General features: G+C 36.7%; 1 protein-coding gene across 1 annotated transcript; it reads left to right on the forward strand.

The window, feature by feature from the left end:
* The first annotated feature begins 6,350 nt into the window (after window positions 1–6,350).
* LOC120154313 lies at window positions 6,351–7,716 on the forward strand. The gene has a single exon (XM_039166105.1). It carries the CDS (start codon window positions 6,366–6,368, stop codon window positions 7,515–7,517), a length of 1,152 nt encoding a protein of 383 aa, XP_039022036.1. The 5' UTR covers window positions 6,351–6,365; the 3' UTR covers window positions 7,518–7,716.
* Window positions 7,717–13,970: the final 6,254 nt, after the last annotated feature.

A 13,970-nucleotide genomic window follows, 5' to 3' on the forward strand; every position in this document is an offset into this window, starting at 1 on the left:
TCAGGGTATTAGTTTGAAACATATTTTTCTTTGTTATCTGATGCATTTTGTGAACTATGATAGAATAATGACTTGGGTGAATACAATGCAAGTTTGAAACATATTTGTCTTTGTTTTCACTGTTTAAATATCATGTCTGTTTATTTACTGATTTTTGTATTTAATTATTTAGCGGCCCGATAGAGTGGATGCTTTACGTCGGGTTATGATTGCACGACGGAGTTCACGCATCAGACAGCGTGCACGTGCTATTAAGTCTCCGTACACCCCAATAGTGCGAAGACACCGCAAGAAGAAGCCCGACTCGCCTGTCATCCCTCAAGAGTCCACTCCTATCGTTGAAGAGGCCCCCATATCATTCCTCGAGAGTCCCCTCCCACCGTTCAAGAGGCAACTGTCATCGTTGAAGAGGTCCCTCCCACCATTCCAGAGCCCGATTCACATGGGTAATATATCGAAGTATTGAGAAACCCCCACCGGTTCCGGACATGATGGATGAGAGTTGGCTCTCGTATGAGTTACCGGCCAGTACCATACCGGTATCTGAAGAGGAGAGGGAACAACTACCGGACACAATTTTGGATAACACCCTTTGGGCTAAGACCGCAGTTGATTTTTATCTACATGAGCGGAGCAAGGGGTGTTCACTGACATATGCAAGCTCACCGATGATATCTTTTTGTTGCTTGAACGGCCTTGGTGGGGCGTATTATTAGGGGTCGAAGACAATGGCTATTTCGATGGGGGGGTAAGTCTTATATTTTTCTATATTTCAATTTGATTAATTTTTTTTTTAAATTTATGTAAGTCACTAATATATGTCTTTTTTTGTAAAACAGCATATCGATGCGTGGGTGACACGTCTTCTAATAATAAGAAAACTTAAGAAAAATAAAAATATACGATATACAATAATGCCGACGTCTTTTCACGCCGTTCACTTGAAGAATGCACGAGATGAATCATTTGATTTGGGCAATGGACAAGCTAAACTTTATCCTGCATGGTGGGAGGTCGATAAGGTTAGTATTTATTTTAGATTGAGTTTAAAGGTTTTATGAAATAAGTGCGCAAATGAATGAATTATTACTTATGATTGCAGGTGTTTATCCCTGTTTTGGAACGTAAACATTGGATTCTCGTCGAGCTTCAGCTCCCATCCCTTAAGACAATAGTGTATGACAGCATGATAAATTACATATCATTGGCTGATTTAAGAGATGTTATTAAGGGATGGAGCTCTCATTTGGCTAAATTCTTGGATGCGATCAATTATTGGACTCGTTCTGGAAACAAGAAGCCAAAGAAGCTCAATATTACAGTTATTAGAGACGAGACCGCGCCACAACAAACGAGCGGAGCCAGAGGAGATTGTGGTCCTCTCGTATGCTTGGCGTTGGAGCGTTTGACGACGGGAAGCATCAAGTATCTACCTCCCACCGATAGAGATAAAGCTGCAGTAGGCTTGTGGTTTCGGCATTATATGGCTAAATCGATATATACGAGACGCTGCCTACCTGCATCCGCGTTATAAAAATGTCCATAAACAATTGGTAAGTTTATATACTTATAAATGAAAATGTTTGGTTAAGTAATTAGAATTCAATAATTTGCGTAGAAAGTGTTGTTTGAACAAATGTTTGGTTTCTGCAGGTTAATCTCAGAAGTGAACTGCGTGAAATGATGTCGAGCTGCAAAAGTTGATTCAATAGTTTAATTGATTGTTTTTTGATTGTTTAATTGATTTGTAAAAGTTGATTCAATTTTTGATTGTTTAATTGATTTGTAAAAGATGATTTGTAAAAGTTGATTTGTGTAATTGATGCGAACATAATTCTTATTTGTGCTTGTTTAATTGATTGAAATGTAATGGTTGATTTTGTTGATTTCAATCTGCATTATGTTGAAGGCAAAAATGACTATCGCAATGCGAAATGAAAATCGCAATGCGAAATGAAAATCGCAACGAGAGAATCGCAATGCGAAATGAAAATCGCAATGCGGAAATGAAAATCGCAATGCGTTTATAATTTCGCATTGCGATTATCTCGTTGCGATTTTCATTTCGCATTGCGATTTTCATTTCGCATTGCGATTCTTTCGTTGCGATTTTCATTTCGCATTGCGATTTTCATTTCGCATTGCGATTTTCATTTCGTATTGCAATTTTAATTTCGCATTGCGATTATGTCGGTTCGATTTTCATTTCGCATTGCGATTTTCATTTCGCATTGCGATTCTCTCGTTGCGATTTTCATTTCGCATTGCGATTTTCATTTCGCATTGCGATTCTCTCGTTGCGATTTTCATTTCCGCATTGCGATTTTCATGTTGGGATTTTCATTTCGCGTTGCGATTGTATTTTCCGTGTTGCGATAGTCAAATGCATGCTAATAGTGATAACAACTGAATAACAAGAGTTGGTTAAGTCAAAATGGTTGGCCTGAGTCATTAATTCAACTGAAAATGTTAAAAGTTCACACATAAAATCCACATAATACAACGTTTGCATATGAGCTTTTGATGGCAACGTTTACATAATACACATAAAATGTTAAATGTTAAAACGTTTACATAATACAACTGAATAACAACGTTTACATAATACAAAGTTCACACCATATGAGCTTTGGATTTTGATGAGGATCCATATTTTGGTAGAGGAAAAGATGATTTTGATGGCACTGGTGATCCACATGTCAACCTTGTATGACCACTTTCCTTGCACCGACTACATGTCGATCTCTTCTTCTCTTCACCCTTAGACGGTATACGATCGTGACTTTTTGGTCGGCCAGGTAGCCTTCTGTCCATGGCTGGTGGCAAAACTGTTTGTAAGTCATCTGGTATGTCCCACTCAGAAGGATGTGGAATAGGGTAGACAATCTCGGCATAAGTCTGTCGATAAACTTCTGTAGTGTAGCAATCCATAGCGTATGCGCTTGAATCATCTTGGTTTAAATGAAGAGCAACTTTTAACATGGCCACACGGATAACCAGATGTTTGCCATTTCATACAACTACGTCTTTGCATTTAGATCGACTAGCCCATTTAAGTTATTATCCAGTACTTGAAACAAAGTGTTTGAACATGGTTCAACTCTCCATGACGTTGACTTCACAACACGTTTCGTTATCTTTTTTTCAGTCCATGGTGTAACACGATGTTCCAATGTTCCTGTAAATTTAAATAAACAATACTTAGTAAAATATATAATATGATAAGTTACGAATTCAAAGAAATAATACCTGCATGGTTTCTTTTCTTGTAGTACCACTGTTGAATAGAGGCTCGAAAAAACTCCATTAACATAGTAATGGGTAATTTCCGGGAATGACGACTTAGAGCGTTGATTGATTCTGCACTATTAGACGTCATGAAACCATATCTTGCTCCAAGTTGATGTACTCTTGACCATCTTTCAAACCCGACATCTTCTAGTGTTTGAGCACACTGAGGCAAAACACGTCTTAAACAATTTATATGCTTATTGAAATCCACTTCCCGATAAGCTTTTACAGCCTTCCAGTATGTCCATTGTGCTTTTTTATACCAGCAGACCTTGATTTTAGATTTCTATACAAATGAACACCACAAAGTCCATGAAAAGCATCTGGGAAACACCTTCTAACAGCGTTGTCAATTGAGTTTGCCCTATCGGATATGATTGTCAGATTGCTAATAGGACCTATGCAATCCCTAAGATGCCCCATAAACCATGTCCATGAATCAGAGGTTTCAGATTTGCCAACCCCGTAAGCTATTGGCAATATCCCATTGTTAGCATCCATGGCTACTGCTAATAAGTTTACTCCAAGGTATCGACCTTTCAAATGTGCTCCGTCAACTATAATAACTGGGCGCATGCAAGTAATAAACGAACGAATCTACAAAATAATATACACAAGAAATATAATCATTTAAATGTGAAATGCATGTAACTAACAAAATGAGTCAACAAAATTATATTGATTTACTAACCGTAGCACCAATGGCGATAAACAGCAACTCAAAGCGTCCATCTCTATCTGTTTTGATATGAGTTACCGACCCAGGATTTTTCAGCTTTAAATTGTGACAATAAGCCGGCAGTTGGGCAAACGATGCTTCTGGCGACCCCCTCAACAATTCCAAGGCATAACATTTGGCTCTCCAAGCTTGAGAATATGATATACTAATCTTGAACCGAGCATTCATGTCAGTCATAATTTCATGTCCCCGATATACCCTGCCATTCAAAAACATTAACTCAGCCAGAAAACCACCCAACACCTTTTTGTTTGCCTGTCTATGGTGAGGAAAAACTTGGGTTCTTGAACATGTATGTTTATCAATAAAAGTCCTAACTTGAAACATTTTGCAATCTTTTATTCTCTTTGCAATCATACGCCACGTACAGTTTTTGTCAATCATACACCTTGTTTCGAAACGATCTTTGCTTGATTTGTTAACTTTTAGTTGATAGCCATCTTCCACACATTTCGTATATAAAGCTATCTTCAAGTCTTCCTTTGTATCAAAACAATCATCTTTCTTGATACGAATAACTTTTGTGTAACAATCAACTGCTTTCTTTATCAACTCTTCTTCCGGTATCTGAAGTAATTCTGGCATATTCCAGTTATACGCCCGTGGCATTTTCTTTTCTTCGGGGACTTTTTCTTCTTTTTTTCTTCTTCAGGATTATATGAATTACAGAATGGATGTTCAACATGTTCATTCACAGTCGTAACTTCCTCCTCATTATCAACATTACATTCTTCGGCAACGGCTGTTTCATCATCAAAATTCGGGTATTGACCAATATCAATATCATTACACGCATGGTCTGTTTCTTCTTCTGAAACATCATCAAAATCCGTGTATTGACCAATATCAAAGTCCGGATATTGACCAAGACCAAATTTCGAATACTGACTAGTACTCACAATTTTTTCTGTTGGCTCATCATCGTCTAACTGGTCAATACGAAAACCGGAATTTGGTGCTGAAAGTTGATTGGGATTTGGATTAGAGAAAGGTTGTGGGTTTTGAGAAAAACTTAGTTGATTACTACCCGCTACTGACCCAACAATACTACTTCTAGGTTCAACAACATACAATGTAACATCATCTTGTGAAACACTAATGTAAGCAATGAATCGTTCAACATCTTCATTGTCGGTTAACAAATAAACTTTACCATTTCTCTGATAAGATAGCCTAAATCCACTTAGGGGCTCTAAATTCAATTTATTTGAAACACGTAGCATTAGAGTTTCATAAGTTAACTTTTGTAAAGACAATTTTAGTTGAAGATTTATGGGTAAAGGCATATATTGTAAAACACCATTAACATTATCCCATGACCCTCCAAAACACAAATCTATCCAAACATGATCAACATTAGATGATTTCATGGTTGTAACTAAACAAACGAGATGCGAAACTAAGACCTGTTGCCGGATGGGGAAGGATGTCGTTGGATATAGGAACGGATGTCGCCGGAGAGAGTGATAGATGGAGATGGAATGAGTTGCGATTTAGGGATTTAGTTTATGATTTCAGTGTTATATACCCAAAATTTCAGTGTTGTGATTTCAGATTCTCGTTGCGATTTACGGATTATCGTTGCGATTTACAGATTCTCGTTGCGATTTACGGATTATCGTTGCGATTTACGGATACGCGTTGCGATTTACGGATTATCGTTGCGATTTACGGATACGCGTTGCGATTTACGGATACGCATTGCGATTTACGGATACGCGTTGCGATTTACGGATACACGTTGCGGTTTACGGATACGCGTTGCGATTTACGGATACGCGTTGCGATATACGGATACGCATTGCGATTTACCCATACGCGTTGCGATTTACGGATACACGTTGCGATTTACGGATACGCGTTGCGATTTATGTGTTCGCGTTGCGATTTTCATATTCGCGTTGCGATTATGGAAAATCGCAATGCGAATTTGTACTATCGCATCGCGATTTTCAAGAATCGCGTTGCGATTCTGGAAACTGATTTGCGATTCTGGGGATCGCGTTGCGATATTTATTTCGCGTTGCGATTTTGTTGGTCATTTTGGCAAATCCAAAAAAAATTGGTTAAAATCGTATATTATAACTTTTTTTTGGTCACTGAGGCGATTTTCTCAAAAAAAAATTATAGCTTTCTGGAGCACGGATTAGACCTTTCTTTTTCCCAGCAACCATAGTCAAACGCAGTTCAAAAGTCCCCAATAAAATGCCGTCTCCTTTAACTATGGTTTCATCTTCCATCGCACGTCTCATTGCTCCCAAAATTTTCTCTCCTTAATACTAAATCCAATTTAAATCTGAACTGATTTAGTCATTTTCGTATTTGTTGATATTCGATGTTAGTATCTCAGGTGCACGCGGAATCGCCGAACTATGTATCGGCTTCGCACGAGCTGGAGTCGTTTCAAAGGCAAGTTGCCGACAGATTTCAAGATTTAGCTTCTGTGCCTTCCGATGAATTGCTTTCACTTCATTCGGTTCGAAAGTTGCTCGACGCTTTCCTTTGTTGTCAAGAGGAATTTCGGGCCATCCTTTTTAAAAACAAAGCTCAACTGACCAAACCTCCCCTGGACCGTCTGATTGCAGATTTTTACGAGCGTAGTGTTAAGGCCCTTGATGTTTGTAATGCGGTTCGAGATGGAATAGAACATATCAGGCAATGGCAGAAGCTTCTAGAAATTGTGCTTTGCGCTTTGGGTGATGGTGATCTTAATAATAACGGTGGTGAAAGCTGCTTTCGGAGAAGTCTTGGAGAAGGGCAATTTCGTCGCGCGAAAAAGGCTTTGATAGATTTAGCCATTATGATGTTTGATGAGAAAGATTCCGGTCAAGCTTTGGCTTATCGGAATCGTTCCTTTGGGAGAAACAATCACGGTAGCAGTCACTCCAAGGATCATCCTCTTCGTTCTTTGGGTCATTTCAGGTCGTTGTCTTGGAGTGTCTCGAGGTATTGGTCTGCGGTTAGGCAGCTCCAGGCCATAGGGAATAACTTGACTGTGCCACGGGGGAATGAGGTTGTGGCTACCAATGGACTTGCAATCCCCGGTTACACAATGGGATGTGTTTTGTTGTTTGTAATGTGGGCGTTGGTGGCTGCAATTCCATGCCAGGATCGCGGTTTGCAAGTTCATTTTTATGTGCCCAGGCAGTTTCCATGGGCGGCCCCGATACTTTCGATGCACGACCAGATTATGGAAGAGTCGAGGAAGAGGGAGAGGAAAAGTTCTTGTGGACTGTTGAGGGAGATTTATCAAGTTGAGAAGTGCTCGCGGTTGTTGGGTGAACTTGTCGACTCTGTTCAGTTTCCGTTGAGCGAAGAGAAGGAAGCGGAGGTTAGGCAGAGAGTGAAGGAATTGAGGAACGTTTGCGAAGCAATGAAGGAAGGTTTAGAACCATTGGAAATGCAAGTTAGGGAGGTGTTTCATAGGATCGTTCGGAGCCGAACTGATGGTCTTGACTCTTTTGGAAGGGGACACAATCCTGAATAAAACACTGTTGTTGGGTCGGGTTTGGTTTAAATTGTAAGTGTCAAATGTGCAACTTCCCAATATGTTTTGATTTTGGCTTCGACGGAACTCCAGGATCATGGAGGAGATGAAGTTGGAGGAGGAATGGAGGAGTTCGAGGCATGCGCCACGAAAATCTGAAAAAGGAAAAAAGGGTAAGGAGGAAAACAAAAGGATGATTTTCTTATCTGTCAGCAATATCAGTAAATTTGTGTTGTTACGAGTAATCAATTAATTTCTCAGTGAATTTGCATCTTGGTTCTGTAGATGATTTTTTGTTAAAAAAATTGTCTATTTCTCAGTGCTATATACCTTCTGGGCGTCTTTGTTAATAGTCGGCGCTTAGATACAATAATAAGATGAACGCTTATGAATGAATGTTATTTTATTTTTATTTTGTTGCCAAGTTTTGGTCCAGAATTGTATCTACGGTATGAAATGCAAAATTTTGTATGATGGTTTCTTCATGAAAACACTATCTATTTGCTCTATCGAGCTTATACCTAGTGTTTGCAAGGCTTGAGTTTTCTTGATTTTATCATTATCTCTAGGCATTTTGAACATCTGATACTTCTTTAAAGCAGAAATGGTCATTTCTGGTTTGCTTTCTACCCCGCTGTCGAGTATGATTGTTGAGAAAATTGTGGTTGTGGCATTTCATCTTGGTTGAAGTCCTTGGGACGAACTTTTGCTGTGCATGCGTATTTGTGACCCTTGTATGGAGAGAGTTGCAGGACATCAACTGGGTCTGTGCAAGCAGAATTTTATTGTCCAGTGGTGAGTAATGCAGCGTGTCACGTTTGCTGTATCCAGTAGTGGAGCGGTGATGATTGATTTTAGTGTTGGATGTGTGTGGTTTAGAATCTGTAGTCTTATAGCAAGAGCTCCTGTAACTATTGTGGAAGGGACTCTCACTGTCCCATTTGTTGATAATGTGCTTGGTAGGTGGAACATGACATGTGCATCCTCGAGATGGAGCATGTTCAACCCCTTTTGCTACCCTACCAAACGCCACAACTCTGCTTCTTGCAACAACTTCAAAGGTTGTATAAACTCTCAACTTTGTACCATGTTCGGAAGGGATATCTCAGCCTGAGGTGCTTAATGTTAATTGGAGTCATGTTTGCACTCCTAAGCCGGAGAGAGGACTAGGGATTAAAGACCTTAAAGGGTGGAAGAAGAAAAAAGCTTGCATTATTATGCTTATTAGGAACAATCAGACCTTTAAGATATTATATTAAAATCTAAAAGACATAAAATTATAAATTATTAAATTATTAGTGAAAATATAAAAAAATAAAAAATTAAATTATACTTTAATTTGAAATTTCTTCCGACGCCTATTTGATCCATCTCATTGCATGAGTACATTCTCAAGTCTGATTTTATTTTGCAGGTGTCAGTGAAGCGAAATGCTGTTGGAGTCCTGAAATTGAGGGTGGAAGTCGCTGGCATTTTATCTCATAGTGGGAGTAATTTGGCAATTACTAAAATTTGGAAACAGGTGAGCAAAAATAGGATGGCACGCTTATTTTTATATAATTGCAATTTAATTATTTATATTTTATAAATCATTTGGTTAATTCAAATTGAAAAACACATAAACATATCAGGAAAACAGATGTTTTAATTTAATTTATTTCATTTTCGAGGTCAATTTTTGAAATATAAATCTGAATATTATTTAAGAAAATTAATATCTTATATGATTAGATTAAGAGTCAGTTTGACATGATTTTAAAAATAACTAACGATAGAAAAGAATTTTTAAAAGTGATGTTTATAAGTGCAGTTTAAAATTAAATTGTTTAAGATTGTTGTTAAAAAATAACTTTAAAAAGATAAAATGTTTATTATAGATATTATGTTGTAAATTAAAAATATAAAATATAAATTATATTTACACTTATTAATACTATGATATATAAAATATATCATTTAAATTATAATAAAAATATAAAAAATATTTTAAGATAACTCATTAAGATAACTCAATACTTTTTAACAAGTGAATATAAAATATTTTATTAATATTTTAATATATTAACCATAAATTTTATTTATTTTTAAATAATTGAAATAAATTATTAAGTAATAAATTATTTTTAAGGATATTAATATTAAATTGTTAAAATAAAATATAAATACATAATTGAGTGAAACCAATATATTAATAAAGATAAAATTATAATTTGGTCACGCAAAGTTAAAAATTAAAAAGCTGCAATGTTGAACTTGAAACCTAAAACAATAACAATAATTTTTTACTGTAGAGGTTGTTTAGTATTTGTATATATTTATAGTATTTGTGTTAATTTTATGTGATTTTAGAGGGAGAAGGTAAAAGTTGAAAAGGTAAGCAAATGATTCCAAAGTAGGGTTGTGGTCTGAACTGGAAGTCTGGAATAGCGATGGGCATAGCCCCTCTCACACAAGCACAAATATAAATCTAATCCTCCACTAAACCTACCTACTTTTACCCTCCAAAATCTAAATTCACTCAAATTTTTTTATAAATAGATTTACAACAAAAATTAACTACCACTATCTTTTTACAGCAGTACTAGAAATGCCATACAAAATACAGTCATGGGGGGTGCCGCCGCTGCTGGTGCCACAAGGAATCCCTTCGCCGCCTGCACCCACCAAACAAAAAGAGCTTTATAAATAAAATATCTCCCCCCTTTAAAAGAAAACGTAAAATTAATTAAAACCTTATATACTAACGTGTAAGTGCGGCAAAATCAACGAGATAATGCTCTCGAAGTTTTTATTTCACGAGATAATGCAGGGCTCAGATTAATTGCTCAAATGGGGTAAATTCTACAGTGATGGGCGTAGGTCGTCATGCCATCCGGGTGACCTACGATGTGGCAGCATCCAGACGAACCACCATAGGTCGTCATGCACGCCCGGCGTCTTTATAGGTCGCCATGCACGCCGGTCTTTGCTATGCATGGGCCATGCACGGGGCATGTGGGAGCGGGAGCTGTGCATGGACCAAGCTCTGGCATCGCGGCCAAGCTTTAACCCTATCCCTCCATGGCGACCTACACCCCACGTGCATGGCCCATGCACAGCTCCCGCTCCCACATGCCCCGTGCATGGCCCATGCATAGCAAAGACCAGCGTGCATGGCGACCTATAAGGACACCGGGCTTGCATGGCGACCTATAAGGACGCCTGGCGTGCATGGCGACCTATGGTGGTTCGTCTGGATGCTACCACGTCGTAGGTCGGCCGGATGGCATGACGACCTACGACCATCACTGTAGAATTTATCCCATTTGAGCAATTAATCTGAGCCCTGCATTATCTCGTGGAATAAAAACTTCGAGAGCATTATCTCGTTGATTTACCTGTGTAAGTGCCATGTTATATATTAATTTTGCGAATAAAATTTGCCTCTTCATTTGGTTTAACATTTCATAATTCGATAATAAGATATATAAATGTCTATATAAAAAGAGAATTTAAGTAAATACTGTACCTGTTCTCCATGATCAGATGTGGGCAAAGGTCGAATAGTTGCAGAATCGACTTCACCAGTCGGCATTGGAACTGCAGGGTTACTGTTGATAAAAGAGATGCCACCACCTTTATCCGGCACTGAACTTGGCATCGTTACCGGCGAGCTAGCACTTGGCGCTGGCGAGGCCTAAACGGCCATGGATATGCCGGAGAAGATGACACGACTGGTCCACCCGAAGTTGGTGCCGGAGCTGATTCTGGAGGGAATTCCGGTGAAGGGGTTGTGGCAGTTTTTCCGGGAGGCAGCGCCGGAGAAGCTTTAATGGAGAGCTTGTGAGAGGCTTGGCATGTTTTGAGAGAGCCATTGTTGAAAGCAAAGTAGAAGAAACCAGGGCGAGAAGGGTGCCACTGCAAATGGTGTAAACAGAAACGACACCACTTTGAACACAGTTATAGCCTGGATACCAGTTAGAAAATAGGAAGTTGCGTACCGCATACCAGTTTGAAAACTGACAACAAAAGTAACAGAATAATGTTAATAAAATCACAACCCAAAATACTCAACTTGTTCAAGTGTAATAAATACTCACTTATGGAGTCTCCCACATGAACAGTGGGATTTTCCCACAGTGAAACACCATCCACCAGAATTGTTGCAGACTAAGCGGCTAAGAAGAAGGGGAAGAGGAGACAAATGAGGAATATTAGCATGGAGAAGATGTTCATCAGCTCTTCCACTTTGCTCTTCTGTGGGGTACAACTTTGCTTTTAGACCGCAAATACCTTATTTTTACGAGCTCATACAAACAAATACGTGTATTAAAAATGCTGGGATTGACAGATGAGAAAAGAATGGGAGAATAAAACGCTCGTAAGAAAACGACAAGTGCAAAGCAACAGCCTCAATACAAATTGTGACTTCCGAAGCCAACAAAACTAAATTTATGTCATGTAAAAAAGACGGCGGCGGCTAAAAGACAAATGACAAAATGAACCCAAGACAACTACAATACAACATAATATTTATCAGAAGATATCATTAAAAACATATAAAGTAACTGGAATACCCTTTAAACTAATTGATTATGTGAAGATAATTTTGATGAGGAAACTATTAGCCAGCTTTTGACTTGATGTGCCAAGTTTTGGTTGCTCTTGACTTGATGCCGAAACTATTAGCTAGCTCTGTTCTAGAATTAGGATGGAGAATTGTTCTGTATGTTGATGTATTCGTCTTAAGGGATTTGAGACAGGTTTTTGTGGGTTAGAGGAAATGTTCTTATTCGGGTTTGCATGTTGTTCCCGAAGGATTAAATCAGGAAAATAATCCGGAACTGGGATTCTTTATTGCTGGAATCTATGGAAGAAGGATATGGTTTCGCATCTAGTTACAGGTAAGAGAGATTTCGAGCTGCAAAAGGCCACATACGGGTTGGATCAAGGCTAATACTGATGGAGCTAGCGGTGGGTGAAGCTGCAGCCAGTGTTGTTCGATATGATCAGAGCTATTAGTTCTCCAAAAAGAGAAGAACGTAACCGTAAAATTTTATATGAGGAGGTGAATATAAACTCATAAAATTTTGAGGAGGTCACAAGTATTTAATTTATATTTATTTTTTATTTTATATTGTTTTTAAAAGTTTAATGAAAAATATAATACTTAAAATTTAAAAGTCCATAATATATAATCTATACATAGAATTTAAAAATTTAAATTATATTATTTAAATATAAAAATTAAAAGACCAAACATTAAAATTAAATTTAGAATATTTTGAGGTTAAAAGAAATAATTAAGAAAAAAATAGAATGTTAGACTGAAATAATTTTAAAAATAAAATTTAAAATATTAGATTGAAATAATTTGAAAATTAAAACTGAAAAATCTAATATAAAATAAAACTAAATAAGAATTTGAGTTGTCATTGATATGAGGACCCTAAAATTTTGACTACTAACCCACAAAAAAATAATGGATCAATATTCAACCCAAAAATTTAGATGTTTTAAAGGAAAATATCTAAGAATTTTTATTCGAGTCAACAAATTGATAGGTCAAATATATCAAATTAAATAATTTTAAGGATAAACTATAAATATTACCACTCAACTATTGCCCCCTTTTCACTTTGATCACTGATTTTGAAATTTTGTCAATTAAATTACTTTACTATTTAGATGACACGGCTGTTAACAAACATGGTATAATTATAGACTTGATTCTCAATACTTATACATTCTATTAATTTGGTTCTAATTTTAATTTAATTCAATAAATTGATCATTTGATCAGGACTAGACACATGTCAACATATGTCATCACTTTATTGATATTTTTTTAAAATTTATTTAATTAAATAAATTTTTACTAAGCGAAAATAAAATGGGAGAAGCAATTGCTCTTACGAGGTTTTGAATGTTCAACACCAAGGGGGAAAAGAGAGCATCCCAACCATGGGCCAAAAGTTTTTGCTTGTCTAAAATCTACAACATATTTTATTTCTCTTAAAATATTGTTAATGGTAAAAAAAATAAAAGTATTCAAGCAGGATTCAAACTTAAATCAATTAGAAAATAAAAAATACCTAAAACCACTTAAATAAAATTAATATTTTATTTATTATATATATTAAATTATAATTAATGTAACATTAAAAATAAAATTAAGTTAAAGATTTTTATAATTTTAAATTAAACTTAATATTTTTATATTTATATTTACTTTTATAAATTCATATATATAATTGCCTGTTGGGATAGCTTTTATTGTCTGTTGTAGCTTTTATTTTTAAAATAAATTATTTATTTTAGGGTAAATTAGACGGGTGACCATTAAGTATAGTCATTTTTTCATTTTGACCATTGTCTTTTCGATTCGATAAATCATATCACCCAACTATTTAAGTGCTTCATTTAAGCCATTGCTCGTTAATTTTTAACGGAGGTGGTGATGTGTCAGCTAAT

This window comes from Hibiscus syriacus, unplaced genomic scaffold, assembly GCF_006381635.1.
Source record: "Hibiscus syriacus cultivar Baekdansim isolate YM2019G1 unplaced genomic scaffold, ASM638163v2 tig00111128_pilon, whole genome shotgun sequence".
Taxonomy (NCBI): Eukaryota; Viridiplantae; Streptophyta; class Magnoliopsida; order Malvales; family Malvaceae; genus Hibiscus; species Hibiscus syriacus.

What these genes read in the sequence shown, in the direction of transcription:
- LOC120154313 (XM_039166105.1), top strand. Translation starts at nt 6,366, where the DNA reads ATGTTAGTATCTCAGGTGCACGCGGAATCGCCGAACTATGTATCGGCT.